The sequence below is a fragment of the Petaurus breviceps genome, unplaced genomic scaffold (assembly GCF_028583685.1).
Source record: "Petaurus breviceps papuanus isolate PSGF00001 unplaced genomic scaffold, PetGlider_PUasm1.0 90775, whole genome shotgun sequence".
Lineage (NCBI taxonomy): Eukaryota > Metazoa > Chordata > Mammalia > Diprotodontia > Petauridae > Petaurus > Petaurus breviceps.
The window spans coordinates 1004085-1031761 of record NW_027187342.1 but is presented as its reverse complement, the minus strand read 5'-3'; the positions used below and the strand labels follow the sequence as shown (position 1 = coordinate 1031761).

General features: G+C 41.2%; 1 protein-coding gene across 2 annotated transcripts in view; it reads left to right on the top strand.

Annotated features, from left to right (window-relative positions):
* Positions 1–26972, top strand: part of TGFA (transforming growth factor alpha) — a 133454-nt gene extending 106482 nt beyond the window's left edge. The window contains exons 3-6 of one of the 2 annotated variants that reach the window (XM_069068871.1): positions 1741–1861; positions 13439–13588; positions 18524–18633; positions 22587–26972. In XM_069068871.1, coding sequence (XP_068924972.1) covers positions 1741–1861; positions 13439–13588; positions 18524–18633; positions 22587–22594 — 389 coding nt within the window. In that variant the 3' untranslated portion in view covers positions 22595–26972. The remainder of the gene's footprint in view (positions 1–1740; positions 1862–13438; positions 13589–18523; positions 18634–22586) is intronic. The other variant, XM_069068872.1, reaches the window with a different exon arrangement.
* Positions 26973–27677: the final 705 nt, after the last annotated feature.

Below are 27677 nucleotides of genomic sequence, written 5' to 3'. Positions count from 1 at the left end.
TCCGGTTCCACAGGTGCTAGATAGAAGAGCCAAGATCCAAATTCAGCTCTTGCTGGTACTTTGGGATAAGTGACCAAATGGCTGATGCATTTGAAAGCTCCCTTATTTCAGACATTTGTAACTTACACGAGAAAGGCATCAGGCATAACTGAAGATAGGAATCTGGATTTCAGTCACCTAAGACTTGAGCGATCATCTGGAGAATGCAGCCATAGAATACAGTGGGGCAGGGATGGTCCTCTCAGAAGCTCCTCTTGGGACTTGATGGGACCAACGTGACCTGTTGTTTCTCTGAGTTCTGTAGAGGATGCCTAAGTTCCATGAGTGCAGGTGAGAGACAAGAGTGTCACAGGGAGGGTGGGGTCCACCGAGGAATGTCTGATTGATTTCTCATCTCATCAGGAAGATTCCAGGGATTGACTAGTGAGGCCCAGTAGAGTACAGCATGAGACACGTAGTATGAACCATTTCAGATATAGAATATTAGAGAAAAGAGACAGGATAGGGGGTGCCAGGAAGCAGGAGGGGATATGCCTGGAATGGAGACAACCTGTCACAAATAAACCTTATTTAGATTGCAGTACCGCTCCCTCCAAAAAAAAAAAAAACAAAACCCAAATCACCAAGTTTGGAAGGATAGTTCATGGGGGGCTTCTGAAATCCCCTAGTCTAGCCCCTCCATTTTATAGATGAGAGAAACTGAGTTTTAGAGAGGAAGAGTGATTTGCCCTGAAGAACCAGAATTCAAAATTCTGTCTTCTGATTTCAAATACTGTTCTTTTTTCTGCTGCTTCTAGTGACCATGAATCGTCTCCAAGCCTTGGTCTCCTCATTTGTAAAAATTAGAAAGTTTTATTAGATGATTTTCAAGGGACTTTTAAACTCTAACAGACTGTATATAAGTCAGGTGTGATGCTGGTAATGTTGTCACAGGCATATGACTTGATTCCAAGCTCTTAAGAGACAGTGTGGGTGGCGGGCAGAGTGACAGCTGTTTCTGAACTTGGGCCAATGACTTTCATGCCAGCTGTGCCTGAAACTTGCAACGAGACATTAAATATATGTCTTAACCTCCTTTCTTGCTTCTCTGTTCCTTTATTTATAAAATGAGCTGTGAGGAATAACTAATAAAATTGATGTTGGTTTTCAGATGGAAAATGCTGTCGTATCCTAGCAACTTCCAATAACCCGTAATCCTTCCCCACCACAACTCCCCAATAAAGAGGTTGAAAATGTCATCCTAAAAGCAGCTGAAATTTATATGGTGGACATCACCTCTGACTCTGCCAAGAATGTTTAAATTGACTATTAAATGTGTATAATAATAATATACACTTAGTGCTTTAAAGTCAGCAGAGTCCTTTATAAATATTATCTCATTTGAATCATACAGCAGCCCTCCAAGGCAAGCATTGCAAGTATCATTCCTGTTTTACAAATGAGCTTACTGAGGCTTAGCAAGTTTAAGTCAATGGTGGCATCAGGATTCGAATTCTGTTGTCTTATAAGTCCAATGTCCTTTCCATCACGTTATGATGCCTCACACATGAATCAAATAACTCATGTTTCATTAGGGATTTCAGACAAGTTTCACATTCTCTTCTCAAAATTTACCATCAAGTAACATTTGCCCACAATTATTCCTTTGTGGGCAATGGGATGACATATCTAAGTGTCTACTGAATGAATGATCCTGGTGCCCTCCACCTAATGTCTAACTCCATTCTTTTCTTGTCTCAGCAGGTCCCCCTATGGCAGCCGCAGTGGTTTCACATTTTAATGACTGTCCAGATTCCCACAGTCAGTTCTGCTTTCATGGAACCTGTAGGTTTTTGGTGGAAGAGGAGAAGCCAGCGTGTAAGTAAGTATCTCCTGGTTTCTGGACCTCTGAATCACCATGTGAAGGTGTGGTCCTATCAAACGGCATGAAATAGTTGACCTTATAGGTCATTTCCCACAAAAGGAGATGACTCCAAAAGGTCTATAACAGCTGGTGGTGGAGAAGAAGGATTGATTAATCAAGATTTATCAAAGCACTCGAATGGATACAGTTGGAAATATCAAGAAGAATGAGATATGGGTTGCTCTCTTCAAAGTGTTTACTGTTTAATTGGGGAAATAATATAGTATATGTAATGATAACATGTCCTTCCCTCTCCTCTCTTCTCTCTCTTTCCCTTTTGCTTCTCCCCTTCTTCCTTTCTCCCTTCTGTCCCTCTCCCATTTTTCTTCTCTCCTCTCTCCCTTTCTTTCTCCCTCTCCTGCTCCCTTCTTTTCTTTTCCCCCTTCCTCCTTCTTCCTTTCTTCCTTCTATCCCTATCCTTTCTCCCCTCTCTCCTCCATTTTCCTTTCTCTCTCCTTCTATTTCTCTCCTCTTCTTGCCCTCTCCCTCCCTCCTTCCTTTCTCCCTTCTGTCTCTTTCCCTGTCTTTCCTTTTCCTTTCCCCTTTCTCTTTCCCTCTCCTTTTTTCCTTCTGTCCCCCCCCTTTCTTCTTTTCCCTTTCTCTTTCCCTCTCCTTCCCTGTAATTCTGTAGCTCAGTGGTGTGAAACTCATATAAAAACAGGGGCCACTAATCCAAGGATACGGATTGCTGTGGGCCACATAGTGACTTAATTTTAAGCTGTAATATTATCTATATTTTGTTGGGTTTTTGTTCATTTGTTAAATATTTCCCAGTTACATTTTAATCTGGTTCAGGATGCACTTGGGGGTGCTGTGGGCTGCATGTGGTGTACGTTTAGATCACAACCTCCATGTCAGAATAGCACCATCTTAGATCATCACCCCCCATGTCTCGATAGATGGCTAGTAGTTGTTGCTTTTTAAAAAAAACACACATCACCTGATAGCTCACATTTCATTTGCAGAGGGTCATAGAACTCAAGCTAAAAGGGAACCCAATGGAGATCTAGTCCACTGCCCTTCCCTTACAAATTGGGAGACTGATGCCCAGGCTGGACAAGAGATTTGCCCAGGGTCACTTAGGTAGCAAGGGACAAGAGTAGGAAGTGAATCCAGGTCCTCTGACTCCAGAGCCAGCCAAATCTCTCTGACTTATCATGCCATGCTGCCTCCAAATGCCATCAGGTCCATATTCAAAGTTGTCCCAATTCCCCAGGACTTGACAGAACCTCCATTCCATTGGCATGACCCTAGAGAGATCATGGTCACTTCCATGCTACTGGGCATGGGTCTTGAGAAGAATCATTACCTTGAATATCAAGGTGATCCTTAATTCAGCAAGATTTATTGAATTGGTGTTGGGGATCCCAAGACAAACTGTACAGAAAGTTAACTAGAAGAGGACCAAGAAGCCTCCAAAAAGCAGCCTTTTTGTGTTTATGTCCATGTGTAGGTGCATCAAAGAAGGACTTTGGTGCTACTGGACAGTATTCGGTTAGTAGCACATGCAATAATGTACCACTGGAGACCACATAAGGCTATGGAGAAGAGTTTAGATCATAGAAACAGTACAGTAAGGTACAAAAAACACTGAATTTTGAGTCAGAAGATCTGAGTTTGAATTCAGTTCACTAGATAGGCCTCAGTTTCATTGTCTGTGAAATGAGGGGTATGGTCTGAGATCTTTAAAGCTCTTCAAATCTAAAATATGATTGTATGAAACTGCTTTTTCAATAATGGATAGGATTTGAAAAGGTATAGAGAAGGTAGGGAGAATGGTCCGTGTGGAAGGTTCAAGGAGATGAGAACACAATTTTGACTGACATGGGTTTATTTAGAGTAGAGGAACAACAGAAGGTAAATGTTTGTCATTTTGAAAAGGTAAATTGAGGCCAGTTTGTGGAAGACTGTGAAAGGGCACGGTGTTAAACTGCTGAGTTTGGATTTTATTCTGAAATCCATGGGGAGCCACTGACTATTTTTGAGCCTGGGTGGAGAGGCATGACCAAAATGATATTTAGAGGGTATTTATTGAATAGCAGATTGGAAAGGAGTTGAAGGCAGGAACATCAGTCTTGGGGCTTTTGGGGCAAGTAATTTCCTCTTTCCCATTCTCCTCTTTTCTTAGCTGTAAAATGAGAAGCTATGAAATCCTCTCCAGAGCTGATTTACTATGTTTCTGTGATTTGAAAGCTAGTCTGGTAGCCTAAGAATTAAATGATAAATTAAAAGTTTTCTTCTTGTATTCTGTGTTGCTATTTGAATTGAGGCCTTCCCCTTTCCAGAGCTTTTGATGATGGTCATAGCCCAATCACCTCCCTCTCTCTTAGAATTGATACAAGGCTTAAGAAGCCAACATTTGCAAAGTGCTATGACATCCTCAGAAGAAAGGTTCTAGGGACTGCTGGGTGGTGCTGTGAATAGAGCCCCGGCCCTGGAGTCAGGAGGAGCTGAATTCAAATGTGACCTGAGACACTTAACACTTCCTAGCCACGTGACCTTGGGCAAGTCACTTAACATCAATTGCCTTGCCTTCCTCCCTCCAAAAAAGCAAAAGAAAAAAAAAAGAAGAAGAAAGGTTCTTCATACATTTAAAAAAAATTAGATATTCTCATTAATTATCATCATTGTTAGCATTACTAAAATAACAATTAGGTCACTCGTTAACTGATGCCCTGAAAACTGGACAGGGTTGTGTCCAGTGGTTCTCTGATGAATGTGGTATCCAGATACCCACAATCTGACCAGAAAGGACATCTTTTTGTCTTTCGTTCTAAAATTTGAGAGTTTCACTGTTACTACAAAATAGACAAGTAACATTCTTCCTTTCCTTGGGCTGCAGAAGAGACTTAGTCGGCAAGAAAGGACAGCTTTGGCCTAAGTTGAGGGGTGGGAATCTCTGAGCTCCTGATAAAACAAGCTGCCCCACTACAATGAGCTCTTTCTAAGTAGTAAGAAATACATAGGTATATGCTGAAAAACAACACTGATTATAAACCATAATCAGGTTTTATATGAGCCAGACTCGGGAGGTGGGGTAGAGTGCAGCCTATATTTGGACCAATGTGGTAATTGGGGAGGCAAGATAGGAGTAAATGTAAATATTTATATGTCTGAGTGACAGAACACTGAAGCAAGCCCTGGCCAACCAGTCATACATAGCCATAGAGAGTAAAACACACAAATGTGCCACTCTTGGATTCTTCTAGGATTATGATCCTAGAAATGTGAGCTTTACCGAAACAGTATTATTCAGAACCAAATTTCCCACAGGTACAATGCTCTAATTTGGGATTAGATTTCTGGAGAAAGCCAAAATAGCTTTTGACACCATAAAGTATAGGAGGGAAAAAAAAGTTAAAATTGACTTGAGAATATACAGATAATTCTCAGCAAAGATGTCCAATGATAATAATACTTATTGTTGACAATTTATATCTAAGTTTAGCTTTCTGGTTTTCCCCCACCTCTATGTATCTCCCTGCTAGTTTCTATCTATATTAGGAAACTTGATTTGAAAAATATCTATTCCCAGACAATAACAACATGAATAAAGTTGTAGGAAACATAGAACTAGAAATGGTCACACTTCAGTACTTTTGCCATGAGGGCAAGGACATCACCAAGTAGGGAATCAGTATGAATGGAATATATCTATCCTAAGGACACACCCAAGTTCCCTAGGTTATTTGTACCCCAAAGCTACCTGTATAGAACCTGCAGAAACCTTGGGAGGGGGACTTTTTTTTAAAAGGTAACCAAAAGTCTTAGGCATGTTAATCTCAGCTATCAGTGACATAGTTTGAAATTTCATACTATGTATGAAATATTTCTAGGTAATTGAGCATCCCAGAATCTGCCTCCCACCAAAAAGTATTGAGACTAAGTTACTCCAAAAAGCCAAGAAAAACACTCCCACTCTGTTGCCTCATTTCATTTCTGTGAAACTTAGAAAAGTGTTTCTAAGTGGGGAAGGTTTTTGTGTTTTCTTTTTTCTAATTTTTAATTGCATGGAAATCTCTTTCTTGAGTATGTTCAAGCTGAGGCTGGATCACTTTGGGAGATGTTTGAAAGGGACCTTCCTGAGGCTTCTCGTATGTAGCTCATGATGATTTAAGTCCTATAAATAATTGAGGGAACCTAAGGATGGGAACAAAGAAACAGATACATATTCATTTCACTTTTAACAAATATTTATTAAGCAACTACTACATGTATAGCCTATGCTAGACTTTCAGGATAAAAAGGAAACCAGGCAGTCCCTGACCTCAATGAGCTTTCAGGCTAGTGGACGGAAACAAGTAAGGTAAAATACACTGATCACACCTATTTAAATTGGAATATAATCAGCATCTCCTAATCCTGCTTGTCCTCTAAACTTTGCTATTTATGTTGAGAGCCTGAGACACAGGTGGTGAACCTTGAGGCCACATGTGACCCTCTAGGTCCTCAAGTGTGACTTTTTGACTGAATCCAAACTTCACAGAACAAATCCTTTTATTAAGGGGGTTAGTCACTAAGATGACCAGGGCCTTCCACTAGAAGCCAATAGCCCGAAGGATGTCCTTTTTTCCCCTTTACCTGAGACACTGAACTGTTACCCTCCAAAGCCAGTGCTCTTCTCCCACACTGCCTGACATACAGGCCTAGAAGACAGAATTAGAGAATTACTTTTTACTTATCACCCCTTCCAGACCCTCCTTCTACTCCTATCCTCGGCAGCCACTTCTCTAAAGTCCACTCTTTCCCGTTTTTGTTGCCCTGCCCACTTCAAACATCCTGATCTCCTGTCTACCGCCATGACCTCCAGGCTACTTCAACCAAACACAGGAGTGGTCTTTCTCTACCCACCCCTTGTTGCTGCCACCTACCCCAATCCCTTGAGAACTGAGTCACTCCTAATTAAGGCTTTGGAAAGGCACATGCCCATCATCCTTCCTGTCTCCTAGGGTCCACAGTCTCCAAATCACCCTTGACTCTTCCCTTTCCCTAGTCTTATCTCATTTGCCTTCACAATGTTTTTCACATCTTTTCCCTTCTCCCCACTCATACAGTCAATAACCCAGTCCAAGCCATTATCACCTCCAATCTAAACTGTGGCAGTAGCCTCCTAATTGGTCTCCTTGCTTCCAATCTCTCTCCTTTCCAAGCCATGGTCTACACATCTGCCAGAATAATCTTAAAGCACAGATTTGACCATGCTGAAAAATCCTTAGGGCCTCTTAACTGACTCTATGATAAATAAAACACAATCTTCTTAACATAATGTTCAAAATCCTCCAGAATCTGACTCCAACCTCCTGGTATTGTGGAAAATGAATTCAAACTTTGCATAAGGGTTGGCAGGAACTTCCCAAAGTCCCTTTCAGTTCTATGGAAGAAATACTGCAACTTTCTGCACTTTTAAAAAAAATAGTGTATCCCTCCTCCCACAGTGTTCCTTGAACTCATTTTCTGTCTCCTGCCTCCTTGCCTTTGTCCAGACCCCCATATTCTAGACTACACTATCTCCTCCACTCTAATCTCTTAAACCCCCAAGTCCAACCTCTTCTAGGAAGCCTTCTTTATCCCTTAGTCATGACTGCCCTCTCCCTTCTTTCATTAACTTATATTTACTCATTTATGTGCATGCTAGGGAATGTAAACTTCTCTGAGGGCACGATGTTTTTTAAACTTTTTTTTCATTGAAATCTCAGCCCCTTACATTGTGCATTGCCCAGATTCGTCGCTTAATAAATGTCAGCCAGTTGTGATTGAGAATAACATTATAGTAGAACCTAAAATTATTATGAAGAAGTGACAAAGATCTCAGAGAAGGCAATTTAAAGTCATGAACTTCAGAGGAGAAGCTGTCAATCATGTTGGCAGAACAAAGGTCCGGATGTGGTAATAGGGAACAAAGAGATTACCTTGTGAATTGGGAGTGGGGAGAGCTTGAGAGAAGGGGCAGACCTTCGAAAGAGGCCAAGTTGCAAAGGGTACCCTGAACTCTATACACTCAATTTACCTTTCTATGAACCTGGCAACTCTGAGGGGATTTAGCCATATTCTAGATTTATATAGGCACAGGAATCTGTCATGTTATAAAAGCCTTCTAGAATAAGGATGATAGCTCACAGTTCCATATATCATTTTAAGATTGCAAAATACTTTACACACAGAAACTCTATAAGGTAGGAGAAATATTATATATACCAGTTTTACAAATGAAAACAGAGATGTCATATGACTTGCCCAGGGCCAGCACTTGAACGTCTTCTGATTCCAGAACCAGTGCTATTTATACCATATGATGAAGAACAGTGACTCAGCTACAGCAACTTACAGAGTAGCCATCGACAAATCTCTTCACCCCTTCGATACTCTGGATCCCCATCCAGATCATGCCTTCTAGCCATAAGTGGTCTCGAATCTGGGCCCTCTTCTCTTCCTCAGTTCTACTATCTCAATTGTCATCGCTGTGCTGATGATTCTCAAATCTACCTATCCTGCCCCAACCTCTCTGCTGACCTCTCGTCTTGCATCTCCAATTGCCTTCAGATATCTCAAACTGGATTCCAGTAGACATTTTAAACTTAATATGTCCTAAACCAAATTCATCTTTTGCTCTAAACCCTCCCAGCCTCCTAACTTTCCTTTACTATAGAAGGAAACACCATCCTTTCTACTCCCTCGAGCTCTCTCTCTCTCTCTCTCTCTCTCTCTCACACACACACACACACACACACACACACACACACGGCCAGTCAATCTCACCTTTGCTGCATCTCTTATATATGTCCCCTTCCCTTCTCTGACGCTGACGCCATTGTGGTGCAGGTTCTCATTACCTTAACCCTGAACTGTGGCAGTAACCTGTCTGAGAGTCTGCCTGCCTCAAGTGTCTCTCTACTCCATAGTGCATTCATCCACCAAAGTGATCTTCCTAAAGTGTAGGTCGGACCTTGTCACCTACTCAGTATATTGCAGTGGTTCCCTATTGCCTCCAGGACCTAATACAAAATCCTCTGTTTAGTATTCAAAGCCCTTGGTAATCTATCGCCCTCCTACCTTTTCAGTCTTCTCATACCTTGCTTCCCACCATGTACTCTTCAGTCCAGGAAAGCTGGCCTCCTGGCTGTCTCCCGAATAAGACCCTCCATCTCTGGGCTCTGGGCATTTTTTTCTGACTGTCCTCCATGCATAGAATACTCTCCCTCCTTTACATGTACTGACCTCCCTTTAAGTTCCAAATAAAATTCCATCTCTACAGAAAGCCTTTTCCAACCCTTCATTCTTGTGTGTTCCCCCTGTTAATTATTGCCTATTTATACTGTATATGCTTGTTTGTACATAGTTCTTTGCTTGATGTCCACCATCAGATTTTGAGGTCCTTGAAGCCAAAGACTGTCTTTTGCCACTTTTTCTATCCCCAGTGCTTAGCACAGTGCCTAGCATATGGTAGGTGCTTAATAAATGTCTATTGATCTACTTTTGCATAAGCTCCATCGCTTCCAGCAATCTTGACAGCCCTGGCATCCAGTGAGTCTATCTCTGAATCTCAGATACTAGAGAGTAGGGGAAGAGCAGAAATTTTAGAAACAAGATCAATTCCTGGTCGAAAACCTATCCATAGATTGATTTCTGAGGTGTCTGTGATACTGAGCTCTTTCCCTCTGGCCCAACAACAATCATTTTGTTGATTGGGGATTGGGCCACTGGGCCCTCGGTTTCCCAACTTGCCCCTCCTCATCAGGTAGAACATTTAGAAAGCCGAGAAGATCCAACTAGGTTTTCAGACCAGGGGCCAGACTCCCCCACTGTGCAGTCTGTGTTGGCAGTTTGCCTGGGAGCCTAGAGGGGCCCAGCTTACTTCATAGACATTTTAATTCTTCTTTTTGAAAATGGAAATACACCCAGCGGCAGTGTTTGCTCCTGGGGAAGCACCAAAGCATCCTTGTGGTCTCAGAGTTTAATCACCAACTGCAGGGGGAAAGAAAGGAAGAAGGTGGGGACATAGGGGGAGGGGAGGACCTGGGGGGAAAGCATACACCTGGCTGGAATGCTTGAATGTTTTGCCTTTCATCCAGTTACACTAGGCTCTTTATGTGCATCAGTTAATTCTCATTAACCTTCCTCTGATGGAAATCAGGTGAGTCTCATTTTTACAAATGAGTAAACAAAACTGTAAGGGAAGCTGAGACTTTGTCCCACATAGCTGTAGGCCTATGATGAAATGGAAAGAACACTAAATGTAGAGTCAAAAGAACCTGGGCTTGTAGCCTGGTTTTTGCTATTTAATTAAGTTCATTTTAATTCAATCAGCAGTTCCTAAACAATTAACCTGACCTGAGAATTGTGCTGGGTGGTAGGGGTAAAAAAAAACAACAAAAACCCACACACACAATGAAATGAACAGCTCCTGCCCTCCAGGAGCTTACTTTCCACTCTCAATTTACTGCAAGTGTGAGCTTGGGTTAGACTCCTTACCCCTTTTCTTTTGATGATTAGGAGTTGGACTAGAAGGTCTTTAAGCTTTCTTTCTTTCAGTACTAAATACTATGATGTCATAAGTCTATGACTTTTGTTAATAACCCAGGCTTTGGCCTGAGGAAGTCTTGCCTCCTGGGAGAATTTAATTCCCATATCTTCCATTCATAAAAATTCGTTTAGCTTCGTTTTATGTTACAATAATGTAGGAGCGTGTTGTTCAGTCTTGTCCAACTCTTTGTGACCTCATTTGGGGTTTTCTTGGCTTAGATACTGAAGTAGTTTGGCATTTCCCTCTCCAGCTCATTTTTACAGATGAAGAAACTGAATAAAACAGAATTACGTGATTTGCCCAGGGTCACATAACTAGAAAGTATCTGAGGCTGGATTTGAACTCGGAAAGATGAGTCTTCCTGATTCCAAGGCCAGTGCTCTATGAACTATGGAGCCACCTAACTGCTGGATGAATGCTTATTCCTCCCTCTCCATTCCCCCCTCCCCACTCTAGTATATTCCACATTCAACTGCCAAAGTGATCTTTCTAAAGTTCATATCTGAGTAGGTCATGCTTTCCCACTACCCCTTCCCCTCTCTGGGTCTCGGTGATTCATCGTTCATTTAAAAAGTGATCAAAACTGAGATCTTGGGATCTTAGATCATTTTCTAAAATTCTAAAGATTTCTAAAATTTGAAATTTAGCCCCAAATAAACACAAGCTACTTTGTCTATTCATGAACCAATGCCCACTTTAACATGGCTGTGATGTGAAAGGTTTGAATCTTACCAGTTTCCTTAGGCATCTACATGTTCCACAGCCCTCTGGACTTCCTGCAATCATCTCTTTCCATAGGAAAATTGGTTCCTCAAATATATAAATGACCCAGGGGCCTTTGTGGCATACTCAGAAATCTTGTTTTTCCAGGCTAGAGGTTGAATCAAAATTCTTCCTTGCTTAAAGGTTTCATTCATGACACCTCATCCTCTTGCCTATTTCCTTAAAAGTTTTAAAATCTAAAACGAGCAAGTAAGGGAGCTAGCTATCTTTATGTATAAAAGCAGTAACTACCAAGGAACTGTCATTTTGTTGCCATAAATAAGGAAAATAAAAAGTTGAATGATGTTTTCATTCTGAGTTGAATGTATTAGTGGACAGAATAGTTGGCATGTCATAAATGTGACAGTGTTTGCTTTCTTAGTCAAGTCATGCGTTTACAGAATTTTCAAAGAAAAATCCCCTAGTGCAATAGATATATACATAACTGTATATGTGTGCACGTGTGTTCATGAAGGGACTTCTGGACAGAAATAAAAATTGTCTTGATGAAAAGATCTGACGGCTGGGGTGGGGGGGCAGATTTTTGTTTGGGCATAGTACCTACATCAGAAAGTGCATAATCCTGGAGTATCTGCCTCCTGACAAGGAAGACTTCCTCTACCAAAGAGGGAAAAAGTCCAGCTCCATGTGGGGGTTGGGGTGTCCATACAGTCCCTTTCTTATCTCTGGCACCTGGCACAAAGCTGATTTTGATGCTGTCAGAGTAGGTGGGGGAGACTTCCATACCCAAGAAACTGGCTACTGCTGCTTCTGCTGCTGTTTAAATTATCTCTGCAAAGGAATTTTAAAATCTAAAATCTTTGTATATTAAAACTGGGAATAGACCTTAGAGACTAACCAAGCTTCCTTATTTTTACAAAGGAGGAAAGTGAGGTTCAGAAATTCAAGGATCATAAATATAAAACTGAGATAGTCCCTAAAGGTCATGTCCAACCCCCCTCCTTTTACAGGTGAGGAAAACTGAGGCTCAGTGAGAGTGACTTGCCCAGAACCCCTCAGGAAGTAAATAGCAAAGCCAGGATTGAACCTAGTTATGGCTGCAGATACACCAGTCTTTCCACCATACAATATTTCCAAGGATGCCCAAGGTCATTCAGCATATTATTATATATAGTAGCAATCGCTTATAGAGCATAATATTATAGTTTTTAGATCTGGAAGGGAACTTAGAGGTCATTGAGTCCAGAAGCCCTCATTTTCGAGAAGCAAAAACTAAGGCCCCAAGAACTGAAGGGTGACTGGCCCAAGGTCACACAGCTAGTAAGTACCTTAAGTGAGATTCAAACCTAAGGCTTCCAGAGTGACTCCAGGTCCAGCACTTATTGTACACAATTTCTTGTGTTTTGGTTTGGATTAGTTGTTGAAGGTGGGGGGGGAGGGGGTTGTTTTTGTTTGTTTGTTTTTTGCTTTTTGGAGGGCACCTGGGATTAAGTGTGACCCAAGGTTACACGGCTAGTTTTTGTGTTAAGTGCCTGAGGTCAGATTTAAACTCAGGTCCTCCTGATGCCAGGGCTGGTGCTCTATTCACGGTGGCACCTAGACACCCCATGAAGGTATATTTAAAAAAATAATAATAATAAAATAAAGTTAATCCTCATCTGTCTCTCCAGGTTTGATTTAAGTTAGCACAAGTATTTTATCTCATTTTCTTCATATATTCTTCATTAAAAAAAAATACCTGTCCTTCATGGAATATTAAAATGCACTTTCATCCTCAGCATCTTAGCCTTTTTTCTTCACTTGCAAAGCCTGGCCAAGCAGCAGCATAATCATTGGGAAATCCCCTTTTATCCTAGAATCATAAAATTAGTTGTCCCTAATGAATTCTTCCAGTAGTTCTGTGAAGTAGACGTGTATGAGTTATGATAGCCCTTTGTGTGCATAAGATCTCTGCCCTGGGTCATGTAGCAGAACCAACAAGGTCATTCTTGAGCCTTCACTCTTAAACTTGCAGGATTTAGACATGGAAGAACCTCAACGATTGCCTAATTCACCACTACCACCTCCTCCCCTTTCCCTCTTTAATTTATAGATTAAAAAGCCAAGGCTGTCTCTGTGGGAAAATGAGTTGCCCAGAGTGGAGAGCCAGGATTCAGTCCTCTGACCCCTCCCTCCAGTGCTCTTCTGTTCTGCTCTCCTTCCCTGTTGGTTTTCAGCCCCTTCATCCCATTGCCACCCAAGAAGGATGAAGGATCCCCATAGAGCATCACTGACTTTCCCTTTCTCCACAGATGCCATTCTGGGTATGTTGGGGCACGATGTGAACATGCAGATCTCCTTGCAGTGGTGGCAGCCAATCAGAAGAAACAGACCATCACTGCCCTGGTGGTGGTTTCCATAGTAGCCTTGGTTGTCCTCATTGGGATCTGTGTGCTAATACAGTAAGTATCAACTTTGTTCTAGACCAAGGTTTCTTACCCTAGGTTCTGGGAACTTTTTTTTGTAAATGCCTATATTGCAATATGGTGTATAATCATAGGATTTGGAGTTGGGAAGGACTTTATAAATCACCTAGTACACCCCGTTTGTTTTACAAATGCTAAAACTGAGCCTCAGACACATTGATTGATTTGTCCAAAGTTACACAATTTGTAAACAGTAGAGTTGAAAGTCCTCTTGACTCCTTCTTGGTGAATCAGATCCATCCTGGGATTAAGTTACTCCTTAAAATACTTTAGATGCTGTATTCATTTTTTCAGGTCACTGAAGCATGTTTTTCAAGCTGGAAGGGATCCCAGGGGTCATGCTATTCCATCCCTTCAGTTTAAAAATGAAAAAAACAACAAAAAAGCTGAGATCTGTTAAGTTTAGTAGCATGCCTAAAGTCACAACACTGAGGCAACAAGAGAATAAGAAATGAAACCCAAGGAGTTCTTCTAACTCCAAGACCAAGACTCTTTCAATGGAAAGGCGGCCTCTCTGTACGTGAACAGCCCAGGATTTCTGGGTTACATGAACAAGAAGAACCAGACATTTTTTCTGATCCTCACACTGTCTCAAACCTTTCCAAAGTAGCAGTTATGCACAAGAGTTATAGCTGCCTCCATGGTCTAACTCAGGTAACAGTCTGATGAATGAAAGGCAGAGAAAGCTAACTCTTACTGCCTCCTCCACTGGCTTCCATGGACTGGTAGGACAACCCAACCCAACCCAACCCATAGGCTTTTGGTCTGGGATCCACTCAGTAGTATCCTTGCTGCTGCTATGGTAGCTGACAGCACACTCTACCCTGGCCCTACCCCTACTCCACAATCCTGAGGCAACAAGTAATAGAGCTCAACCCACCCCTCTCCCTCACCACATTCTGAGGAGGTGGAGACACAGGAAAGCAGAAACTTATTCTGCCTGGGGTGGCAGCATCCTTGCCACAGTACATCAATGGTCAGTAGGAGAACTGTGGGACAGAGGCAACTGGAGCAAGGCAACAGCATGTGTGTGGGGCTCCCCCATACCTGAAGGAAAGGGGATTGGCATCCAGCTAAGGCCAGTTCTGCTACACACACAAACACACACACACACACACGTCACTTGAGGTACAGACTGAGCCCAGTAAAATATGAATTACCCATTGGGGGAAGAGCTGAGGTCTCAACCCCAGAAAAATAGCCACTGAAGTGTTAGTTATCAGAAAGTTAATGGCAGGAAAAGACAGAAATTACCAAAGATTTCAGGAATAAGATAACTCAGCTAAAAACCTTGAATACAAGTAAATAAGAATAGGAAAGATCTCCTCCAGATCATCCAAATGAGTCAAAACATCTCTGAATAAATATTGTATGACAAAGGAAAATGAATCAACACCTGATTATTCAAAGGACCCTGTGGATTCCCCAAAGTGTATAGATCCACACAGCAAGATGTTTCTGAAAGGTTCAAAAGAGAAATAAGAATCATGACAACATAATTTATGGCCTCCACAGTAGAAGTAATTAATAGTATCTCACCAAAGAGAGAACACCTGACTGGGAATGCATATACACAGAAATGAAGGACAATCTAGAAGAAGAGAAAACAAAAAACAATAACGTTAAAAGAAACCATGACCACTATATAAGAAAAACATATATGTAGAGACAATTTAAAGATAATAGGTCTCCCAGAAGAGCATGACAGGTTACAAAAGCTGAGCACCAAAATGCAAGAAATAATACATGAAAACCATCCAGAATATCTGAACACAGAAAACAAAGTGCCTATTGAAAGAATCCACAGATTGCCTCCAGAAAAGAACTCTGTTATGCAAACTAAAAGACAGTTGTCATTAAATTTAGCAGTTCAGTTTCTCAAGTGACTTGGAGAAAGACTTTCAAATATAAAGGAAAGAAAATGTGAATAGTACAAGACTATTCTGTACCCACCAGAAACTATAGAAGATAATGAAATAATATGTTCCAAAGAGCAAAGGGACGTGAGATGCAATCCAAGGTGATATACCCTACAAACCTGAACCTAATCATCAATGAAAACATATGGGTGTTCAAAAAAAAGAAGACATTTGAAGCATTCCTACAAAGAAAGCCAAATATGGACAAATACTGTATTTCACCACATAACCATTGCAGATTTTATGCCAGTTTTTTGTGCAAAAAAAGTGATGTGTGACCATTATGTGAAGCTTTTTAAAAATGTGCTTAAAAATAATTTATTACTAACCTGTCTCTGGGCAAGATTAGGATGCATGGAATATTCATGAATATATGTTAAAATTGAATTCTGTCAATGCGAGTGCAATGAGAATTCTAGGCTTGCAGCTCACAATGGGCAAGAGATAAATGCATATCCATATGCCACTGGTGAATACATTGCTTCTATGTTTACCTTTTAAGCAGCATGATAAACAGAATTATACCATGTGACAATTATGGGATGAAAGATTATAAACCAATTTTTGGACTAAAAAAATGCAAGGATTATGCAGTGGAGACGATCATATGGTGAAATACAGTATTTTGCTTTTCAAATGCCCAAGACGAGAAATATAAGAAAACTCAACAAATACAGCAACCAAGAAAGGCACAAGTAACAAAATAACTTATCCTAGGGGAAAAAAAACACCCTAGAAAGAGAGAGACACCTATGGAGTTAAAAACCACAGCATAACTAGGTAGCCCAGATTATGATGCTGCAGATATCCAGGTGGAAAACATTTGGGGCTAGAATCTCTAAGGGAGACTTCATAAAAGACACAGAATTTGAGCTGAAACACTAAATGTAGATAGAAGGTATGGATTGATAGAGAATAGATATATACCCTATATTGGAGTCATGAAACTGGTCTTTAATCTCTGCCATGGACACTTTGTTCTTCTCCATGGATTACAGAAACCTGCTCAGCCAACTTTCAACATAGTCTGATCTTCCTTTAAGATAAAATGGACCCAGGGTGGCTAGGTGGTACAGTGAATAGAGCACCGGCCCTGGAATCAGGAGGACCTGAGTTAAAATGTGGCCTCACACATGTAACACAAAAACTTAGCCGTGTGACCTTGGGCAAGTCACTTAACCCCAATTGCTCCCCCCCTCCAAAAAAAAGATAAAGTAAACTAATGTGCTAGTTCATTGTAGTTCTTATTTTTAGCAGAGTTAGCTTTAATACCCCATTTCATTTTCCCACTGAGCACTTCACCTCTTCTTTCTTCCCCTCAGCTGCTCCTGTAAATCCTGCTTACACATCATCAGTAGAGACAGATGTGGTATAATGGAAAGAGCACAGGACTGGAAAAGAGATGAGGGTCAAGGTCTTGCCTCTACCCTAAACTCACTGAACTTTGGAGAATTCTCTTTCCTTCTCTGGCACTCAGTTTTCTGATCTGTAAAATGGGAGTGCTGGATCTTAGATAATCTGACACTCAATGAATGCATTTCTCTTTCCCAAAATTAATCAGGTTGTACTATGAACAATTAAAGGTGCTGGATTTGAATCCTGACCATTGTGACTTAGGGCAGGTCATTTATTTCCCTTCTCTGGGTCACTGCTTCCCCATCAGTAAATGAGAGGGGTTTTTAATCTGAGATCCATAAATTCAGTTTTAAAAAATACATTTTGGTAACTATTTCAGTATACTAGATTTCCTTGGTAATCCTGTGTATTTTATTTTGTGTATTTAAAATCAGTATTCTGAAAAGGGAATCTGTAAGCCTCACCAGACTACCAAAGGGGGCTCCATGATGTGGAAAAGGGAGAGAATCTGTGGACTGGGTAAATTCTAAGATCCGTTCTTGTACCTCTAGATTCTGTAACAATTGACTGACTTTTCAAGCCCAGGGCTTTGTACATCAGGACTTCACATACCTTTTTCCAGCTGATCCCAGGGAAACCATTACATTCATTCATATTGTATTCAAAGAATAATCCATTTTAAATGTGCAGGAGCAGTAGGCTGAGCCTGTATTTCTCATTTGTAACTCTGACCTTGCAATGCTATGGAGATGACACAGAGCCACAATTATGTTAAGCTTTCAGTGACCTGAGAGTTTGGGTCATCAGGAGTCCAGTTTACAAAACTGTGACTCATTCCCTCTCTCCCCCTCCCACCCCCACCAAGCTTTTCCCATGGGTTATGTCATGCTGTCCAAATTCCTTTCTTAACTTTAGAGTAGTGGATAACCATTCATTCACTTCATCTTCCTCAAGTCTTCAAGAGGCATGCCATGGATGATATTGGATGGCTGCTCAGTCTCACCCTTAACAACTGTTTCTTAATAGTGGTGCTCTGTTTCAACAGGGTCTTTCAACTTTATCCACGGGGCTTTAGGAACATTCATCCAAGAACACAGTTCTCTTGTCTGGGAGGCAGTTAGGTATGCAGCCCTCTGGGGAAAATAGAGGAGGCTGGCATTCAGGGGAAGAGTTCAAAGGATTCTGTAAATGCAGTTATAGAAATGAGAAAGTGATTGTAACACTCCCAGAAAGAACGCCACTGGAGGGAAGATAACTGTCACTGAATCTCAGGGACAGAAAAAGCTTTAGGGAACATTCTAGTCTAACATGATCGCGGCTCAAAATGACCCCTTCACCATCTCTGACAGGGATCATTCTTGCTTCTACCTGAAGAGATGAAGCTCTCGGTCTCAAGGGGCATTTCAGAATGGGCCTTTTCCTTATATTGAGCTGTAACCTGCCTCTGTCTCCTCTCCCCTTTGCTCACTGACCCCAAAATGCTACAGACAGGTTAAGGTTCCGGTAAATGCCCATGTCTGGAGGGAGATAATGTCCAGGTATTCCCTTTCTGTGGCAAGCTCAGGCATGGCTTTTGGCTTCTGTCAATGGCTTAAGTCAATGTTCAGATTCTCTTCTTGTCCCTCTTGTATTCCAGCTGCTGTCGGATAAGGAGGCCTTGTGAGTGGTGCCGGGGCTTTGTCTGTCAGCATGAGAAGCCCAGTGACCTCTTGAAGGGAGGAACAGCCTGCTGCCGCTCAGAGACAGGTGAGCAGAAATGTCCTGGGGATGTATTCTGTTTGGTGTTTCCAATCGGCAAAGAAAGCAGCCAGCTTCTTTCTGGGAAGGGAAACAGAGCTGAGGCACTGGAAGGAAGCAAGATTTCTAACTTTTTTTTTAACTAACTTGATCCTGATTTGCTTTTGCATTACTGAGATGAGAGCTGAAAGTGTTTGGCAGCTTTTATGAACTTGTCTCACTAGTCAGCCAATGAACATTAAATGCCTACTGTGTGTAAAACACTCAATTTAGTCTGCAGGAGACACAAAGTTTAGATGTCCCTACCCTCAAGGAACTTAGCATGTAATAAGAAGCTGACACCAACACAATAAGTGCCTTAAAGAGGTGCCCACAAAATTCTCTGAAGTTTGGAGGGAAAAATTATTATCCACCAGGGGATCAGAGGTTTCGTGACATTTCAGTGACCTTTGAGTTGAGTTTTAAAGGATGGGTAGGATTTCAATAGTTTAAATAGGAGAGGAAGGTCATTTCAGGCCTTGAAAACCATATAAGCAAAAGCCTAGTACATGAGCATGACTCCACTTTGGCTGGAGTGTAGAGTACATGGAGAGCAATATTGTGAGATAAATTTGGGTAGTTCTAGATCGTGGGGAGCCCTGAATACCAGGGAGAGGAATTTGACTCAATTTCACTCAATGGGCCAGTAGAGAGCTACAGATGAGTTTAAAATGTCACTAAAGGGCTGGAGGAATAAACAAGAAGGCCAGTCCTCTTTTACAATCTAGATCCTTCATCTTAAGCAGCTAGGCAGCTCAGAGGATAGAGTACCAGGCCTGGAGTCAGGAAGACTCGTCTTCCTGAGTTCAAACCTGACTTCAGATACTGTGTGTGACCCTGAGCAAGTCACTTAACCCTGTTTGCCTTAGTCTCCTCATCAGTAAAATGAGCTGGAAAAGGAAATGGCAAACCTCTCCAACATCTTTGCCAAGAAAAACCCGAAATGGGGTCATGAAGAGTCAGACACAACTAAAATGATTGAACAACAACAAACCTTCAGTTGCCTCCGTCTCACCAGTATTAAAGCACTGACCCCAACCGTTTTAGAATTTGAAATTCCATCTATCTAAAAAAAAAATAAAGTCTTAAAGTCCTTCACAGCATCAACTAAGGTTTTAAAAGTGAAGCTTTCATGAGAGACCTGTTGGTTAATTCAACTGCAAGCACATACTTTAAAATTGCTTTTGAAATCTAAATCACATAGAACAATGGAAGAGAGATTTGCCCAGGGACAGATCAGAGACACGGGATTTTCCAAAGCCTGGCAACCCTTTTTCTCTGTGTGGTTTACATATTCCCTCCACATGTGCTTCTAGTAAGCCAAGCTGAATGAATGAATGTCAGGGTAGGCTTTAACTACAGTGAAGTCTATTGTATATAGGGTAAGCATTTTCAAATAAGGGATATGGAGGTGGTTGGAGAAAGCTGAGGAATATTTGTTAACCATGACTGTACTCCCTTGTATGTATAGTACATACAGAGATATTCACATTTCTTTTGGGAAAGGCTGAGTTTTTCATCCCTGCAGTACTATTAAGAGGAAAGTGGGAAGTGAATGGTGCTCACTCTGTTTGTCTGAAAAAGGAAAAGTGAGACCTCGAGTCACACCACTGTGGTGGGACAGCATCATCACAGAAAAACCTGTTAAACGCTGTATGAGACCTTAAAGTTCCAACCCCTTGATTCTGTTCATCCCAAAGAAGGTGACTTCTCCAAGGTCACACAGCTAGGAACTTTTAAAGCCAGAACTCAAATCTAGCTCTGTTGAGCCTTCTGTCTCCAGGGCCAGTGCTCTTTCCATCGTCTTATGCTTCTGGCCCAGGGAGAAAACCCAGGACTGACCTACAAACCCTGTCCCCTCACAGACATACCTCCACTAACCCACTGGAACAACACACTGAGTAAATTAACGAATTAATAAAGGTAAATGTTTCCCCAGCATTTAGACCCAACACCCTAGAGAGAAAAAATTAGTTCGCAGAAGACTTGGTGTCCACTGCAGTCATTTAGAAAGCATGGCATCCCATTCCTTTTTGGTGTCCCCTACTATTTCCTTGGCTTTACTGAAAGGCATAGCAGTGTAGTGGAAAGAATACTAGAACTAGAGTCCAGAAATCTGGGTTCAGATCCTGGCTCTCCTACTTACCACCTCTACGACCTTGAGCAAGCAAATGCCTTCCACTCTCTGAACTCCCAGGGTCCTAAGTCTAGTGATGGAAGGGACCTTCAAGGTCAGCTAGTCCAACACACTCATTTGAAAGATGAGGAAACAGGGAACCAGAGGTTCGGTGCCTTGTCTAAAGTCACACACATAGCAGAAGGTAGAATTTGAACCTGGGTCTTCTGACTCCAAACCCAGTGCTGTTTTCCACAATACAATGCTACCACATTTCCAAATCTATAATGTAAGGATGTTGATGCAAATGATATCCAGGCCCAAATCTTTCACTTCAATGTGTTCTTTCTGGGTATTCTCAAGTCCCTTACAACTCTTGAACTCAGTGTTCTATGCTTTAACCTTCCTTTCCAACTCCAAATCCTTTTATTAATGACTGAATTATGTGACTTTTCAGGGAAGATTAAATATGAACTACTGTAAGCAAGAGAAATTTCCCTTCCTCAAACCTCCAACCTGTTGCAGATGCCATGTGCTGCCTAAGGCAAGAGCCATGATGCCCTGTCCCCTCCTTCTCTCTGATAGTGGTGACCAAGCAGAAAATAGTCACTGGAACAGAAAACACAAGAGCAGGCAGGGTGAATCCAGGGGAGCTAGAGACCAAATACATATTATCTCATTTCTATGAGTTCTCAGATCTCTGATAGATAGATAGATAGAAAAAAGAGGTTGTAGCTCATTTCCTAAGGGGGTAGTGGCCTTGTAGGGACCCCCACAACTGGGAGAAGACCTCAGGAAGTGTTGGGTCTGGTAGTATAGTGTCAGGAACATTGGATCTGGAGTTAGGGTTCAAATCCTGATTCTGCTGGTTACTAGCTATGACCTTGGCAAATTGATTCTATTCCTTGGACCTCTGTTTCTCTATCTCTGAATTGAGATTAATTGAATCAAATGACTTTTAAGGTTGATTACAGATAGAAATCTTATTCTCTTATAAGCTGGACATTCAACTTATAATGTTGGGCACCTGGCAAGCCTATGAGGACACCACGTTGACTACTGCTGAGCAGTACTGACTTGAAGGGAAGATCAAGATGATGGATGACCCCTTTGTTCTTTATGTGTTCAATTCATTTTTTCAGTCCAATATTTAAGAGGGTTTTTCTACTTTCCCATTTTCAGTCTTGGTCGTCGTTGTCTTCTCCTCCTTTTTCTCCTTCTCCTCCTCCTCTTCCTCTTCTCTTCCTCCTCCTTCTCTTTCTCCTCCTCCTCGTCTTTTTTCCTCCTCCTTTTCTTTTTTTTAATGCTTTATTAACTTCTGATTTACATCATCTGTTTCCGCCAGATTTTGAGTTACAAATTTTCTCCCCATTTCTCCCCCACCCACCACCCCAAAATAGCAGTCCCACAGGATATCCCCTCCTCCAATTCCTCCTCCTCCTTCACTTTCTCCTCCCTTACTTTCTCCTATTACCTTACCTTCTTCTCCTCCTCTTCTTCCTCCCCCTCTCCTTCATAATAATCATAATAGCTTGCCTTTATATAACAGTCCATGGTTTGCAAATACTTTTATGTAAATTCTCATTCTGTCCTCTCAACAACCTCCTGAAGATGGACACAGCAAAAATTGGACTTAAGCCTAACAGCCTGTGAGCGTAATGGTGATGACAAATTGAGAGCTTTTTAACGTCTGTTCCAAACTTCTGTCTTGAAAGTCAGCTCCTTCCTAATGAATTCCCATTTAGGATACCAACTGCAGTGGAGAGCTCCGAGCTCACAGTAATGGAGCCTTTCTCTTTCCTTACAGTGGTCTGAAGGAAGAACACCAGGGATACAGCCGGTTGGACTGCTGCTGCCCAATAAAGGAGAAAGGACTCTTCTAAAGAAGTGCATTTTCCATGGAAGCAAGCATTGCTGGAGACATACTAGCAAGCATTTTTTTTTCCTGCATTGCCTCAAAAACTCCTATGCATCCTCTTTATTATTTGCTGGGCTTTCAGAACTCATCGAGAATTCCATCTACTTGGGGTCACTTGGTGTGACCTGAGGATGGAAATCGGCAGACCACGTAACCCTTAAGACTGTGTTGTTGGAGCTGGATGACGGATGGTCCCAGGAAGAACTCCAAAGAGGGTTGGCTTCTTGTTTACGTAGCAAAGTTGGGTACAGGTGTGGAGGTGTCTGAGTGTGGCACAGGTGTGGGTGTGTGTGCTGCCAGGGACAAATGTCAATCTGAAGTTCTTCCTCTTTTTGCCCCCCCTTGCCCATCTGTGTTCCATTTTTGTCTTTGGATGAAATTGTCAGTCTGTACCCATGACCTCCTTATGGTGTTTGGGGATCTGCCTGGAACCATGAGTTTCTTTCAAGTTGTTAGAGTTCTGTCTCATTTGTTTTACAGGGGAAAGGGGGTAAAATGGGGTCACTGCCTACATGACAGAAAGACAACTAATTCTAAGAGAAATTGTCTTTTCTAGCTACAGAGCCTTTAATACTTTAACCCCCTCAGCCCTCTGGATGTGTCCACCAATAGAAAGATATGGTAAACCTTCTATTGCTATTATTTTCCAATGGTGATAATTTCTAATTTATTAGTGAAAGAGTTTCATTTTTCATCTCTTAAATCAGTATAAAACACACACACACATAAAACCTCTTTAGATTTTCTACTTCTACTGTTGTGTAGTTACAGAGTGAAGTTATAGCTCATAAAAATATATATATTTGTATCTTTTGATCAGGGGAGGCATTCCCAGCATCCTAATCATTAGTCTCTGGGGAGGAAGACCATGGACCATATTACAGGAAAAAAAAATGCACAACTGAAATTTTAAAGCTGAGCTTTAAGACCCTAAGCCATTCTTTGGGGTCAGTCTTATTCTAGGTGGGATAACTCACAAGTAGCAAACAGAGAACTCATCCCTTCTGGAGAGAGACTGAATAGGCAGATAGATCTTTGCCTGTGTGTGTAGAAGTAAGCTCTGCTATGTGTATAGAAAATTAGTCATTCATTTAAAAAAAAAAATAACGTGTTGACAGCCCCCTGGAGAAATCTTCTAGGTTGTATTTGGAAACTGATGGTTAGCCCAGCCTCCTTGAAATTTCAGGCCAGATCCAGGAAAAGGAGAGCCAGTCACTTACTTTCCATGTGTAACTCAGTCGGTTTGTTGCTTTATTTTAAAATTGGGAATCTTTGCCTTTCCTATTTATTTTCAAGCCATTAACCAAAACATTCTACTGATTCTTCTGTTTTCCATTAAGGATAACTTAAAAAAAATAAATCTCAAACAAGCCTCCATGCCCCTTATGGGCCAGACATTCCCCTCAGAGGACAGACAGCAGGGTACTTTTGACTTAGGATGCAGTCACCATCCCTGAATCAACAGTGGTAGATATCTTGTATATCACTAGACTTTGTTAGTTAAAATTTCAAGATAGAACTATAATGAGTAGATATATATATATATATTAATTTACTGTACCATATACAAGGATACTATTTATTCATTAGTCTTTGAAAATGAGAGACTTATACTCTTTGATACATTCTGCTCCTCAGATTTTGAAAGAACTCTATTAAATGAGTAAAGATAATTTGAAATTCTCCTATCATAGACTTTTCCCCTGCCCTCATTCCCCTTCCTCTCCAGTCTCCCACCCTCATCTCAGTTCGTTCTTGTTCGGGGAGGGGAGGGGGTTAAGAACTGAAATAATAATAATACTGTCACCCATGTCTTAACCTTGGGGCATCAGTTTCTCGTTATTGGCATAGCTGGAATCTCTGAAATGGAAGATGAGGATCCAGTCTGTTCTTTACCTTAACCTTATTACTTTTCTATATGATCCAAAAGCTGTATGTCCTAAAGACAGGACTTGGGGTAGAGGTGGGCGGCGGGGAGGGGGGGGTTGGAATTTTTGCCAAAAAAGGAGCTCTTGACTCTGGGCCACCTTCTCCCTGCTCCTAAATCAGCCTCAAATTTGCAGGCAAGCACCCTGAGCGTCCCCATGAGCCGTAAGTATATTGGGTTGAGGAACAACCACAGCATCTTTATTCAAAACTAGACCCACAGGGCATTGTGCTATTTTATATTCTTCCTCCCCATCCTAGAAATATCCTAGGAGTTTAAGATGTCTGGCAGAGGAGAGACTCATAAAAGCGCAGTTATTTTTTTAAGTTATAATTTGAAAATAGATTTATAATAGTGTTTTTAACTTAGGCCAACATTTTCATTTTAAGGCAAATTTGTCTCCTCGTAGTTTAGCAGAGGCTATTTGAATTCTATTTTCCTTTTAAAATGTTTTTTTTTTTCCAAGTACCAATATGAAGTATTTGTTTTCCTAGATGGACTAACTAAAATCTAGTCTGTGGGATTTGGTGGTTTTGCTTCTAAGTAGCATTTCCCAGTGTGTAATTCTATCCCTATTATCTGTATGTTCTCTGGCAGCCAGTGTTAACTGCCATTCAAAGTCAGCCATGTACGTGCAGGCAGTGAAACCAGGTGGAACTTTCATGGCTCTCCGTAAAGGGGTTCTGGCTTGGGGTCAGTCAACACTTTGATACTCATGTCATGCCAGTGTCCTCATCCTGAATCGTGATAGAAAGTCCATTCACCACATGGCTTTCTTCTGTCCTCTAGATGTTCTAGCCACACAATAAGGACCCTCTAATAAACGCTTGTTTGGTGATATCTTAAAAGACTCTAGGAAAGAAATTATTTAGATGAGTAAGGACTTGAGGCTTTTTTCAGGGAGAGGGATTCAGATGTCTTTCCTCTCCATGACTCTTTAAAGAACCTGGAGTTGAACTAATAGCTCTCTCCTCCAATTTGGATTCATTAGTTGGTGATTCCTTACTTAGAAATGGGATGACTGATGAGCATTTGGCTAATGTACCATTTTGGGCAATGATACTTCTGTCTTTGACTGTAAAAATGTTATGTTGGTGTTTTCTTCACCAGCTGGGTTAAAATTTGTCCTTTCTGTGCTCTCCTGCCTGTTCTATACTATTGGCTTCAGAAGATCATAAAACCATTAGGGTTTTTTGAGTTGAATCCTCAAGGTCACTTAGCTAATGCTTTGAACAGAATCAGCATTGGGATCCGTGGAGCCCAAATGTCTGATTGGGTTGCTAATGAAAACTAAACCAGCAAAAAAAGGCTCAAAGATCGCTGGAAAACAGAACCTAATTATCTAGCACAGACCAATGGCAAAATTCATTAAATGTGGTATAACTTGGCCTGATTTGGTGTTTCAACTCAGATGACAATCCTGACCCAGAGTAGAGGAACCTCCTGTGGCATGTGGACCAAGGAACAGGATTGTAATTTGACCTCAGAGAGGGAGTTGGACTATTTAAGCCTTTTTCTAAAAGGGAATCTAGATATATAGGCCCAAAAAGCTTTTGATGGCTGACATTTCCTGCTCCCACACTGGGCTTAAGAAGTCTGTCTCGACAGCTTCTTTTGGGGAGACTTTCCACATTCAGTTGTAGGAAGGGCATTGCATCAATAAGCTAGTCTTCTGGGGACAGTGTTTTCAGTGTGTGTATGGGCTGTTTGTTATTTACCCACACAATGTTGCCAGGGACAGACATCAAGTTTCCAGGCCTTGATGTCTCCCACCCTGCCTAGCCAAGGGGGTTGGGAATATTCAAAGGCCAGAGAGACCCAAGGTATCCATTTGCAGAAATGATGTAAGCACTTATGTTAATGTTTAAATGTTCTCAAAGGCAAACCATAGTTCTTCCCAGTAACTGATGAATCCAGTCTTTCTGAAAAATCCTAATAATATCCAGACAGACAGAAAGACCAACAGATGCCCACACTCAGAACTAAGAACTACTCATTGGAGCTTCTTACTAACCCATCATGAAAATGTTCACCTTATCATTGTCTTTATTAAGTTTATTTAACCAGCCTGATGCTTTTTAGTCATGGTTACTCTCTCTTCTGTATATGTTGCACTGAAAAAGTTAATATTTAATGTTTTAATTTATTTTGTGTGGTAAATTAATTTTGATTTCTGTAATATGTTAATGTGATTGGCAGTTCTTTTCCTCAATATCCAAGTTAGTTTAAAGAGGAGCAAGCAATATAAAATACAGTTGTTTGTGTTTTTCCAGAAATGTGCACTGTGGTTTGATTGTACTGTATCTTGTTTTGAAGGATGAAGGAATGAACTCTTTTTTTTTCTAAAATATGACTGGGACTTTTTTTTTTTAATCATTTTGGGATATCACAGCAATGATGTTGAATTTTTACTGTACAAATATATGAATGTAAACAAACATAAGTCAAGTGATCATCGCTAAATTACAAGGATCCTAAAAATTGACAAGGAATACTGCCTGCCCCCTAGAATCAATGAAATAATTCCGGCAAAGGGACTTTTACCAGCTACCACATACTTCATGCCCAGCACTGTACTAATTCCTTATGGAAGAAATATAAAGCACAGCCTTCCTGCCCTATAGGAGCTTAAAACAAAGTTGGGGAGACAAATATAAGTATAGACCAGAAGGAACAGCCTGTAATTAAGCAAATAGGCATAGTATGTAATGACAAGACACAGATAAGGAGTTTGGGCATCAAAGAGAGTGAGACGAACAGGAGTCAGGAAAAGCTTCTTGGGAAAGGTGGGACAACAGGATTTTTCCATTATTCACTTTCCAATTTAATCATAGTAAGGATGGTCTCTGAATTGGAAATATTTGGGAGATGTGGGTGTTATAGTGAATTTGGAGTCTTAGGGACCTGGGTTTGAATTTTGCTTTTTCTGCTTGCTAGCTGTATGACCCTGCTCAAATCATGTCACCCCTATAGGTCTACCCTGTAAAAGAAGGAGCTTAGACTAGGTTATTTCAAAAGTCCTCTCTAGCAGTGCCTCTATGAGCCCATTATTT